At 50.4% G+C, this 12,158-nt stretch overlaps 1 protein-coding gene across 1 annotated transcript in view; it reads left to right on the top strand.

Moving 5' to 3' along the window:
* The first annotated feature begins 2,395 nt into the window (after positions 1-2,395).
* The window catches only part of NT5C1A (5'-nucleotidase, cytosolic IA), a 13,192-nt gene continuing 3,429 nt past the window's right edge, over positions 2,396-12,158 (top strand). The window contains exons 1-4 of the mRNA XM_006903956.1: positions 2,396-2,521; positions 9,015-9,182; positions 9,624-9,753; positions 11,218-11,340. Coding sequence (XP_006904018.1) covers positions 2,396-2,521; positions 9,015-9,182; positions 9,624-9,753; positions 11,218-11,340 — 547 coding nt within the window. The remainder of the gene's footprint in view (positions 2,522-9,014; positions 9,183-9,623; positions 9,754-11,217; positions 11,341-12,158) is intronic.

Genomic DNA, 12,158 nt, shown 5'->3' with positions numbered 1-12,158 from the left:
CCCTTTCCTAGAGTTTCATTATTTATTGCTATGTAACAAGCCATCCTGAAATGTAATGCTCAGAACAATAATTTATTATTTTTCATGATTCTTTGGGTTGGCTAGGCTCAGCTAAGAGGTTTTATTGCTTCGTGTGCTGTTGGCTGGAACAGCCAAGATGGCCTCACTCATATGTCTGGCAATTGGTGCTGACAGTAGCCTGGGAAACTGTTGCAGGAAGCGACGCTCAATGGAGGAATTTGGATGCTCAGACAACTTTGTTTAGAGGAAGGAGAATTTATTGGGCCGGCGGAGCATGAGGTTAACAACTCCACGCACAAGCTCGCTCTAGTTGGATTTATTACAGCTTATATACGTTTGCAATGTCTATGCAAGGGGCACGTGATTCCTTTGAGATTTTACAAGTCCCTCCTTACTCAGAGTGGGGAGGGGGAGCTTCGGGTGGGGGGGCTGTAGGGGAGGAATTTTTAGACCCCTAGACTTACAGGTCTTTTGTCTTGTAGAGTCTGAGACCTTGGTGTTATCGGCACTATTATCGGATTCTTGAACAGAGAGATGGGACTACTAGCTTACAGACAGGGAGCAGCACTCATTGATGTGCCGCTTGGCAGGTTCCTTATCCAAAGGCTGAGCTCTAACTGTAACACAACAAACAGTTCCACACAGTCTCGACATTCATACACAGCTACAGAGATAAGGAAGGGGCTGGAGAATCCTTGAGGTGGGGGATGCAGCTGTGGAAAACATGTTAACTGAAGAGCATAGGGCAGAATGGGGGAAGAGAGAGAGAGCAGTTTTAACCGGCCGAGTCGGTTATTTCTGCAGGCCCTTTCCTTTGCATTTTTTCAGATGCCTCTTCTCCTCTCTCAAAACCACTGTTCTCCACTGGCTTCTTATCCTCCAGGTCCTCTCTGCCTCACCATGTGGCCTTTCCCACAAGGTAGTTTACATTGTATCTGGCTCCCAGGAGAACAAAAATGGAATCTGCAAGGCCTCTTAAGGCTTAAGCTTGGAAATTGTACAGGATCACATAGCATTCTATTAGTCAAAGCGAAATACCAGGTCAACTCAGATTCAACTCCACCTCTGGATGGGAGGAGTGTGAAAGTCACATTGCCAAAGGGCAGGCGGGATGGGAGAGATTTGGGGGTCATCTATGGAAACAATTTATCAAGCTTGGAGAAGAGAAAGTCTTAAACATACTTCCCCAATCCTAAAACTTTTTATTGTTATTATTCCCCCCCTCTTCCCATAGAAGGTTTGGTTGGTTCCTTCCAGGACATGGAGGAGTCTGGGAAGTTCCCTCCATTCTGTACCCCATCCCAGGCAGATACTCTCCAGGCTAAACCAGTATTTTCTTCTGCTGCTCGCACTCAACCCGTGCACACTTCTAGGCTCACACAGAGATGCCCCTTGTCTGCTTCCTGGCCTGTGCCTTGGGATAGGTGGCATTAGTGTCTGCACCCCGGGCTCTCCACCAAGGGAGACAATGTCCTTAAATTACAGGATGATGGTCCAAGAGTCTGATTCCGAGGCTCCTTTTCGACCTTCCCTCCATCCAGCCGCTTCATAGCCTGTAACTAACCACCTTAAGCTTGGCAGATGGGACCTGGGAGTGGCCGCCCTCTGCTGGCCATCGAGGGCTCAGCAAGAATTCAAGTTCAGGGTCCCTGGCAGTCTTTCCAGTCTGGGTGCTCCGCCAGATTCAGCGAAGCCTGGTCTCGCCACGGACTTTAGGACCCTTCCGCCTTGGTGGGGAAGGGCCCTCCACTGTGCAACCGGCTAGGAGCGGGCTCCTGCTCGTGGACGGAGCTGTCCATCCACTACCTCCTCCCCCTCTGGGGGATGGACTAGGGTTTGAGGCAAGAGGACTCCGCTCAAGGTCCCAGAGTCCTGGCATCGGAGGGGAAAGCAGGAGTTACCTTGGGGGCGTGGAGTGGCTAACATTTCATTTTCTCCTTGAGATTCACCATCCTGGAAAAAATAGTTGTCAGGCCTCCCCTCTCTCCGTGCCCTTGAGCGCCTGCGAAGAACACCATCCCACAATCCCGAATCCGCAGCAGCAGGCAAACCCCACTTCAGGCCCTCTCTACTTGAGAGCCCAAGAGGCCAACCCCACCCCCACCCCATTCACTTCGGGCGTGGGGCGCGGTCTGGGAGCAAGAGCTCAGCTGTCCCCGGATACACATACGGCAACAACACACCGGCAACCCAGACGGCGATATTGGCATCCCGGTTCCCCACCCCGCCCCGCTGCAGGCTCGCACGCCCACACTCCCCGCGGCTGCCCGCCCCCTTCTCACGCCCGGGACGCGCCTCCCTCCTGCAGCCCAGCCCCGAGAGCTCCGTGTCTCCGCTGTCGCCCGTTCTGGCCCGGCTGGGTCACAGCCGGAGCATGGAACCCGGGGAGCCCCTGGCGCCCGGCGAGCCCCGGCCAGGGGCAGAGGCCTCCGCAGCTCCCCGCTGGGAGGAAGCCAAGGCTTTCTACGACAACCTCGCGCCCAAGAAGAAACCCAAATCGGTAAACACAAGGCATCGGCATGGGGGGTAGGGCAGAGAAAAGGTCACCAGGGGAGGGGTCATAAGCCCCCTGGAGAGGGACCTATGGCGCCTCTCGGGAAGGGTACGCAGCCTCTCAAGCACCAGAATGCTCCCAGCCATTGGCGCGGGCTTGGGTTTATTTTGGGAGCTCTGCTCCGGTGTTTTTTTTCCGGGGCTCGGGTTCCACGCCAGGATCCCCCTCCCCCATGCTGTGGTCAGGGCTCAGCTCGGGGCCGGTGGCTCAGCTCCTCCCGGAGCGGCTGTCTGGGGCGCGCGGGCAGCACTTGTTGGCTAAGCCGGTCAGGGGCGCCTGCGGAAGCGCCCTGGGCTCCGGTAACCGGACTCTGGAAACCCGGCTCCTTGCTATGCGCTCCGGTTTCTGCCATGTGGGTACCGAGCTCCGGACCCGAGCCTCTGCGTTTCGAGGTCTGGCTCAGGGCCCTATGCCCCTGGTTCTGCGCTCCCAACATGGACTTTGCGCCCCAGCTTCGGACTCTGCTCCTCCGGTAATGGTCACCATCATGCCCACTACCCGCGCGTGGTCTCAGCCCTCTAGGTCTCACACAGAGGAGAGAACTCTCTCCCATCGGAGAAGTTCTTGATGCCCTGGTTGGCCCCTGGGCTTTGCTCACTCTCGCTTCCCAGATCTCGAGGAGTTGGGGAAGAGACTGAGAATAGAGGCTGGCTTGGAGCATCTTCCAAAGAGCTCTGGCCTGACCTTACAATGTCCGGCTGCTTCCCTCCAAAGACGCTTCTCCAGGAGGCCCACCTGTCAACAGTCATTTTCTGCAGCACCGCCAGGCCCCTTCAGCAGTGATGGGACTGAGGGATGAGTTGGGCTGAGTGCCTGCCTCTGGAGCTCACACTGCTCAGGTGAAAGACCCTACAAGTGCAGTTGGAACAGAGAGGGAGTGACTGCCCACTAAGATAGGCTTTGTAGAGGTGGCATTTGAGCTGATTTTAAGTCTGAGTAGGCAGAGTTTCCGAGGCAGGAAGGGAAATAGGATGGGCAAAAGGCATAGAGGTGACAACTGAATGGAAGAATGCAGGATCTTTGGGAGAAGAGTTGGAGGGATGCGGGAGACCCACGAAGGGCCTTGAGTGCCATATTAAGGAGCCTGGATCTTATTCGGTGAGCTTAAGGGTTTTAAAACTAGGTTCCATAGAGCCCCATGTTTCAGGGGATCTGCACACGTGAATGAAATTTATTTTCTTTCTTCTATAGAGTATGTTTTAAATAATTAAACATGTGTAATAAAAAAAACTCACTCAAATGTGTTATGTGGACATTTTAGCACCTTAGAGACCACCAACACATTATAATTTATGCTGCAGGTTAATTTTTTTTTTTTTTTTTTTTTTTAGCAAACCTCAGAATAAAGCTTTTTCTGTGGTCTATTTAATAGAAGAGTGCCTTGCGGTTGCTGACAATTATTGCTGAGTCTCTTGAGATTTGTATTTAAAACAAAACAAAACAAACCTTTTATCATTTGCAACCACTTATTGGTGGGAATCAGGGTTTTCTCAATGCTGTGCAAAAACCACAAATGCAGAAACAAATTGACTAGATGATGAAGCTTAAGTCTGCACTGGCATTAACCCCTGGTTTGAAATTTGTTGTCACCCAAACAACTGTGTTGTTTTCATTGGTTGACAGTATAATAAATACTTTATGTACATGTAATGCATTTGGATTTGTAAAATAAATTTATATCAATAAGATATGGTAATATCTAGTTTATATATTGGAGTTTCCACCCAAACTTCATTTGAATAAAAAGGTCACCCTACTTTTTAAAAAATATGAAAACCATTTAGGAGCTATTGCAGGATTTTTCAGCAAGGGATTAACTTGGTCCCATTTTCATTTTAGAAAGATCACCCTGGGCAGTGTTGTGGATGAATTGGAGAAGATGCGTCTGGCAGCAGGCTGACCAGGGTGGAGGCTGGTCCCTGTCTAAGGAGGAAGCTGGACTAATGTCATGGCCTGGGGGATAGAGAGGAGGGGTTGGATGTTCAGGACTACAGGTGGTGAGTGGAGCTCACCAATCCATTTTCTCCCAAATACCAAGGATCCAGAGAACTTAGGTCCAGTTGTCAGTCATGATCTCTCTGTCAACCCCTGACTCTCACAGTTCTCTGAGAGGCAAGGATCCTGGTGGCTTCCTGGCCCCTACTCCTTCCTGCAGTAGCCCCTCCTCCCACAGGCTATTTTGGGGGCTTTAGTCCTCAGGGGTCCCATCAGGGCCTGGCCTGGACTTATTCTCATTCCCAGGAGCCTGAGTGAAATATTCAAGCCCCGAAGGCCCACAGGAGGCCCTCACCTCATGGGGTCAGAGGACTTCCTCAGTACAGACCTATCCGTTCCACTCTCCTCCAGCAGCTCTTTCCCCTCCAAGTCTTTCTGGAAATAACAGCTTTTGGCCATACTCTTATCTTGGGCCCAACAGGCAGAATCATATCTGTCTAAATGCCTAAATGAGAGCTCCTCAGACAGGCTAGGTGGGGCTGGGCTCCCCTCCATTATCCCCCACATCCCTATCCTCAAGCCAGAGTAACCAGCCTATCCCCCAGCCCCAGTGGAAACACTTCCAGGAGGGCAGTGTTTCCAGGCTGAGTCCCTGGTCTTAGGTAAGGGTCTTTTTGACCCAGTTACCAGTCTGGAATTTGGACTTCTTTCTGATTTCTGAGGGAACTGTCCCCAGATGCACCTGACAACACATGACAGTGTGGCCTCCTTCTGCAGTTAGATGCAGGCGGGTCTCTAAGTGCTCGCTTCTCCCCAACCCTGGCCAGCCCCTTTTACCTGTTCCTTCAGCTCTGCCTGGAGCCTAGACCGCCGCTCAACAATTCCAAATATGGATCCGCTGGGATCCATATTTCCCATAGCATCTCATGTCCTCTAGGCCCTCAGACTCTACCTCACTTATGCAGTGTCAGAGCGGGCTGAGTGGGGAGGTGAGGTCCTGCCCTTGGAACCTCCATTCTGAAGGAAAAGAGAGCCCCGCCCTTAGACACGGCAGTCTGAGGGCACCATGCCCCTCACCATTTCTCCCAAAACTTGAAAGGGCAGGCTGTGTGGGTGGAGTGTCCCAGGGAAGTGGCTAAAGTAGCAGGGGTTGAGGTCTTCTGGGAGCTATTGAGGAGGGACATATCAGGGGGACTGCTGTGTGGACAGAAGCCAGGCTAGAGGCTGGAGACTTGGGCTCTTATCCTGGCTCTGCCTTGACTTTGCTGTGCGACCTAGGGTAATATTCTTCCTCTCTCTGGGCCTATTTTCACATCTGTAAAAGAAGGAAGTAGAGACTCCTGGAGCCAAGGCAGCTGCAATAATTTTCTTGCAATGGCCCAAGGCAGGACGGGATGGAGTCTGAGCAGGTCAGGCAGAGGGGACCCACGACACAGCAGTCTGGCAGGGACTGTAGGACAAGAAGTGAGGAGTGAGACTTTGGCTGGCTGCCTGGCCGGGAGTGACCAATTGGCTTGGGAACCTGCCTAAAGGGACTGGGAGGGCAGCTGGCTCTCTGTCCTTGAAGGGATGATGGTCTTGTCCCTGAGGCAGTAAGCCCAGGGGGTGGGTACAGCTCAACCCCTGTCCTGAAGGCCAGCAAGCTTCCTGAGTTTATGAGAGTGGTTTTCCCTACTCCCCCAGCCCCACCCTTACCATTTCTGGCCATCCCTCTATTACGCCTTTTCTTTAGGTTTTTTAACTTTACCTCCTTTCCTTGAAGGCTCACAGGTGCTGAGGGGCTTGGTAGGTACCCAGCCCAAGGACAAACAGACACATGGGGGTTGTCAGCAACTGGGAGAGTACTTGAGCTGAGCCCCAGAGGAGAGGTGCCGGTTCTACCACTGCCTTATACTGACCCTGCCGGCCACATACAGTACCTGGGTTGGAGTACAAGTCAAATGCAAACTGAGATCCACCTCATGAGCTTGGGGAACTCTCTGGTCTTCCATTTTTACTTTGAGGTTCTAAAGCCTCACTAGCCACTAGCCATTCGTAGCTATTTAAATTTAAATTGATTAAAAATAATTCCAATAAAAAATTCAGTTTCTCAGCCTTACTAGCCACATTTCAAGTTGCTCCATAGTCAGTGTAGCCACCCAAACAGCACTGGACGTTTCTATCATCACGGAAAGTTCTCTTGGACAGTGCTCTCTTAAAGGATGACACAAACCTCTCCCTTGGGGACAGATCATGAGCTCCGTGGGGGGCAGGGATCACACCTGTCTTGTTTCCTGCCATGTCCTCAGCACAATAACTGTCACGTGGTACTCACTCAGTTTTGTCAACTGATTGGAACCCAGGCTTGACTCCAGAGAAAACGGTGGGGCCAGTGCATGGCCTGCAAGGCTATCAGGAGCAGGCCAGAGTGCGAGGTCCATTCATGAGTCTTGCCCCCAATTTGAGACCCAGAGTCTTCATCTATAAAGTGGGAATCATGGTCCCAGGACTGCTCAGGTCACAGAGATGTAGTGGGACTTCGGGTGTCTGTGAGTCCCTTGGGCACCCATATTCTGATCCTTCCCAGGGATTATAAAGGATCCAGCTGCTGTCTGTGGTGGTATTCCCATCTCCATTCCACTCCGAGGCCCTCCTGGGGCCCTGAGGGAAGGCCCTCTGCCATCTACTTTTTTTTTTTCCCTACTTTTATGGGCTCATCTGTACTCACGCCCCCATGCCCTGGGCTCTGCTCATCTCTGTGAATGCCCTGTGTATGTGCACACCTCTTCATTCCTTCCTTCACCCAACTCCTTTTCAAAGCTCTACTCAAACACCTCCTCTCCCACGACAACTCCTTCTGAACCCCCGTCATCAAGACTTTGTGTTCATCTGTGTTCTATGACTCATTTGAGTCTCTTTATATCTCTGTTTACCTATCTTTCTTTCCTACCAGCCTGTGAGCTCTGAGGACAGCAGCCAAATCTCTACCAGGACCATCTATATCTATATCTATATCTATATCTATCTATCTATCTATCTATCTATCTATCTATCTATCTATCTATCTATCTATATCTATCAAGCAATCTGAACAAATTAGGGGACTGCACTGAAGTTTCTAGTTCGTGTTAAATTTGTCATGGCAAATACCATTTCTCATTGAAGTATATAAAAATTTAGAGGCATTAAAAAATTTTTGAGCACCTACTATGTGTTAGGTACAGTTATAACCACTAGAGATGCAATAAATGAACAAGATAGGCATAGTTCCCGCTCCCTCAGAACTTAGGTGTGGTTCCTGCTTCCCCTCTAGAACTCTGTCTAGAAATAAAAAATAATTAAATAATCAATTATAATTTTGTGTTAAATTTTACTGAAGAGGAAATAGGAAATAAGAAAATAGGAAAGGAAAAGGAAATAGGAGGGGTAGCAAACCCATGACTAGTGGGGCGGGAAGGATTCTAGAGGTGACATGAAGTTTTGAGACCCAAAGGTGGGGTAGAAGTTAGCTAGATGGAGAGTAAGGTAAAGAACAGGTCAGGCAGGGGAAACATCATGGGCAAAGGCTCAGAGAAAGAAGGGAAGGTGTGCTTGGACGTGACAAAGGTCAAATTGAGCAAAGTGGGGTCATGAGAAGGTGAGAATAGAGAGAGAGGTAGGTGCATCATGAAGAGCTTCTTATGCTATACTCAAGGCTACTGACTGGAGTTGAGAAAAGCGGGCACCACTGAAGGGAAGGAGGACATGGTCAGATCTGAACTTGAGAAAAAAATCAGATAACAATACGGATGACAGATTGGAGGGGATGAGAAATGGCGATGGACTGGACCATGGTAGAGAGGACAGAAAGAAGTGGATGGAGTCTAGTGGAACTGACAGGTTTTAGTTGATGGGTAAAGGGAGTTGAGGAAGATGGAAGACTTGAAGTTGACTTCCAGGCTTCTGGTTTAGCTGATGAATGCTTGGTGGTGCCAAGCAGTGAGATGAGGAAGTGGGGAGGAGACTAGTTTTAGGGGTGGAGAGAGTGGCGGGAATTCAGCCTTGGTCATATTGAGTATGAGTGTCTCTTAGTCAACTGGGGCAGATATGTGAGTCGGGAGCTCAGGAGAAAGATCTTGGCTGGGGATAAATTTTCTTATATAATTGTCATGTCTCTAGGCACCATTTCTTCCTAAGGGCAAGTAGCTCTCATTTTATAATGGAAACCATCTGGAGACCATCTTGAGCTACGTCTCTGGCTACATACACTGTATTCATTTTTTGTTGTGTCCAGATGACTGGCTTGATTGCAAACTCCACAAAGGCATGTCTTTCCTGTCCTGTTGTGCTCCTCCTCTCCCTCAGTCCCCAGGTGGGTCCTGCACAGAAGAGGTCCTGACCTACGTCTGTCCCTGCCTAAGGCTGAGCCTCCTTAGGGCAGAGGCTGGGCCTGGGTCTTCTCCCTGCTGCAGTACCCAGAAGGGCTGTCACAGGCAACTCACCTCAGGGGAGTGTGAGTGACAGCCCTTCTCCTGCACCCCCGCAGCCCAAGCCTCAGAATGCAGTCACCATTGCTGTGTCCTCCCGAGCCTTGTTCCGCATGGATGAGGAGCAGCGGATCTACACAGAGCAGGGTGTGGAGGAGTACGTGCGCTACCAGCTAGAACATGAGAATGAGCCATTCAGCCCGGGGCCAGCCTTCCCCTTCGTGAAGGTGAGGGGCAGCCCCACTGCTAGCCACACGGTGCTTTTGTGGGGGTTAGACAAAAGCATTCTCATGGGTGTTTGAGTAAGGAAAAGGGATCTTCTGGACTGATGTCCCCTGGCAACTGCAGGGGACAGCCATTTGGGAAGGAGAGGCCGCCCCATCCTCTGCAGCCCCTCGCAGGTCACCAGCTTGGCGAGGGGAACTTGGGCTGAATCTCGGCCTCCACTCACCCTTTCTGCGAGGCAGCCCTGAACAATAATCAACCCGCACAATGGCAGAGATTAGGAAGAGATAGTTCATGCCCATTGACCTCACCCCAAGCCTGGCCCCTGACCTCCCTGCTCCTCCCCCACTGGATCCCAGTTCACCAGTCCTCCCAACCCTGGCTACTAACTCCAGGTGTAAAACTCTGGGGGTCTGAGCTGGAGGATCCCCTCTCCCATCCAGGCTCTGGAGGCTGTGAACAGGAGGCTACGGGAGCTGTACCCAGACAGTGAGGACGTCTTCGACATCGTCCTAGTAACCAACAACCACGCTCAAGTGGGTGTCCGTCTCATCAACAGCATCAACCACTACGGTGAGCATGAGGGGTTTGGCCATGGGACACCTGTAACAGACACTCAGGGATGGGGCCACACCTCTTCAGGGTAAGGGCATACCAGCTAGAACCCCAAACCCCGCGGTGTGCTGGTCAAGTGGCTCTTTAAAATACAAACAAACAAACAAAAACCCAAAAAACAAAAAAACCCTGATTGTAGCTTGTCATTTTCAGGGTGTAAACATTCCCACTATGGCTACTTTCAAGCTACCAACAATTGAATGATCTAATTGGCTCAAAAAATTCTTGAATATTTAACAGTTGGCTCTTGCAAGCTGGTACAAGCCAGCTCCAGCACACCACTCCACAGGTCCCACTCTCTATGTGATTGGGCAGGGCACTTGCTGCCCCTATGACTCAGTTTCTCTATCTGCAATGGAGTTAACAGGCTCATAAGGCTACTGGGAAAAGCAGGTGCAGTCGTCAGAGTGAAGGATTTTTGTGGCTTAATTCAACTTCTTTACTGAAAGTAATAGACCCTCCAGAGCTAGCATAGGCTGAAGAGAATAATCTCTTATTAGGTTACAGAGGTGTCTCTTAGAACCATAGGACAAGAAGTAACTGGGCGTACGAAAGCTTGCATCCAAGTACTGGAAATCTCTCCTGGGCTCTTTTTCTCTCTGGTCTATGTGAACCCTTATTTCTGCTTCTTCCAACAAGTCTGTTCCTTTTCTTCTTCTTCTTTTGTTTCCTGTCTCCTTCTCTCTCCAGACTATGTTTCTCTGCTTTTCTCAAACATGACCAAAATTTATAAGTTAACGAGTATTTGTTTTAAGCAACCAAGAGAGTCCAGTGGCATTTTTAAATCTGATTTCGAATTGCTGGGAGCAGGGGTGATATTCAAAATATCTAACCACCTCTGACACAGGCACCAAGTAGTCAAGACAGACAGCACCTGTAGTACTGGAGCAGGTCCTGAAGGACTCCTGCTGTGCAAGGCGCTACCCTCTCCCACTGTGGGTCGTCCTGCATGAGGGGCTGGAGAGCGATGGGCTAATTCGACAGGCTCAGAGCGGCAGCTATTCACCAACCAGCAAATATTTTACAACCTGTGTAGACATGGGTACTAGGTAACTATTGACCCAGGCTAGGAGAGGATCTGATTGGTCCACCTTGGGTCAGGTGTCTGTCCCTTTCCAATCAGTTATGTCCAGGAGGGCCACTCATGGCTGGGGACTCACCTTTTGTAGTACTTTTGTAGTACTGATAAGAAGATGTTGCTGTGAGCCAGGCAATCGTTGCAGAGATGTGATCATCCTGTTTCATGGATGAAGGATGGAGGGACTTAGAGAGGGGAATGCTGGCCTAAAGTCACTCAGAGAATCACTCTGCTACCCCACCACCACTCAGAACCAAGATGGCATCCATTGGACACAGGGGACCAGTCTAAGGCCCTAACAGTTAACTCAGACATCACCTGGGTATTCTCTACCTCCTCCCCAGACCTGTTCATCGAGAGGTTCTGCATGACAGGTGGGAATAGCCCCATCTGCTACCTCAAAGCCTATCACACCAACCTCTACTTGTCAGCTGATGCAGAAAAAGTTCAGGAAGCTATTAATGAAGGTGAGTCAAACTAGAGAGAAAGAACATGGGGGTCCTGGCAAAGAACGTTCCAAAGGTGGGAGGCTGGGTCCTAAAGCTCTGAGCAGGTGATAGAAGTTGCTGTGATAACTGGAAGGAGCATACCTTCCTTAATTCCTATGACCTATTCTGTAAACTCTGAGAACAAGGCCCCACCTATTCTACTCATTTCCCATCTATTCCACTCTCCTACCTCCTGGCCTCCCATGTTAAAGATGTTTCTACTCATCAGTATCACCCAGCCTTCGGTCTCCATGGAAATCCTCCTTATAGCCCAGAAAGCTACTCCCTTCTAGGAATCTTCCAGGTCAGCTCTGATTTCCTGTGTGATGATGGGCCACCTCTGCCCCTCTCTGGGCCACTGGGGAGGGAGATCAGTATCCAGTCCAGCCTGAGCAGTGAAGTGAGTAGGGTCTGGGAAATGGCCAGCATTCCAGCAGCTGGGCTGGCCAGTGCTGAGGTGAGGTTGGGAGACCTAGCCTCAAGTACTGACGAAGAAAATTTCCCTCCATGTGTCTCTTTCAAGGGGCAGTTTTGGGTGGTAGCCATAGCCTCTGACAGGGTGCGTGTTTTTATTGAATGTGGAAAAAAACAGGCCTACAGGGGAGGGAGGATGGCTCCACTGCCTGAGAGGGCTCCTCAGGCAGGCTTCTTTACCGACTAACAATATATTCACTTTTCTTCTTTCATGGTGTCTTCTGCCTAGAAGCCTGGCCTCTCTTTTCCCCTGATGCCTCACTCCTCTGCTCTGCTTGGGGCTCCAAGAGGCTTTCTTTAACCGTGAACCAGACATTTCCCTA

The sequence above is a fragment of the Pteropus alecto genome, unplaced genomic scaffold (assembly GCF_000325575.1).
Source record: "Pteropus alecto unplaced genomic scaffold, ASM32557v1 scaffold170, whole genome shotgun sequence".
Taxonomy (NCBI): domain Eukaryota; kingdom Metazoa; phylum Chordata; class Mammalia; order Chiroptera; family Pteropodidae; genus Pteropus; species Pteropus alecto.
The sequence above is the reverse complement of the archived record's forward strand: the minus strand, read 5'-3'. Positions and strand labels throughout refer to the sequence as shown.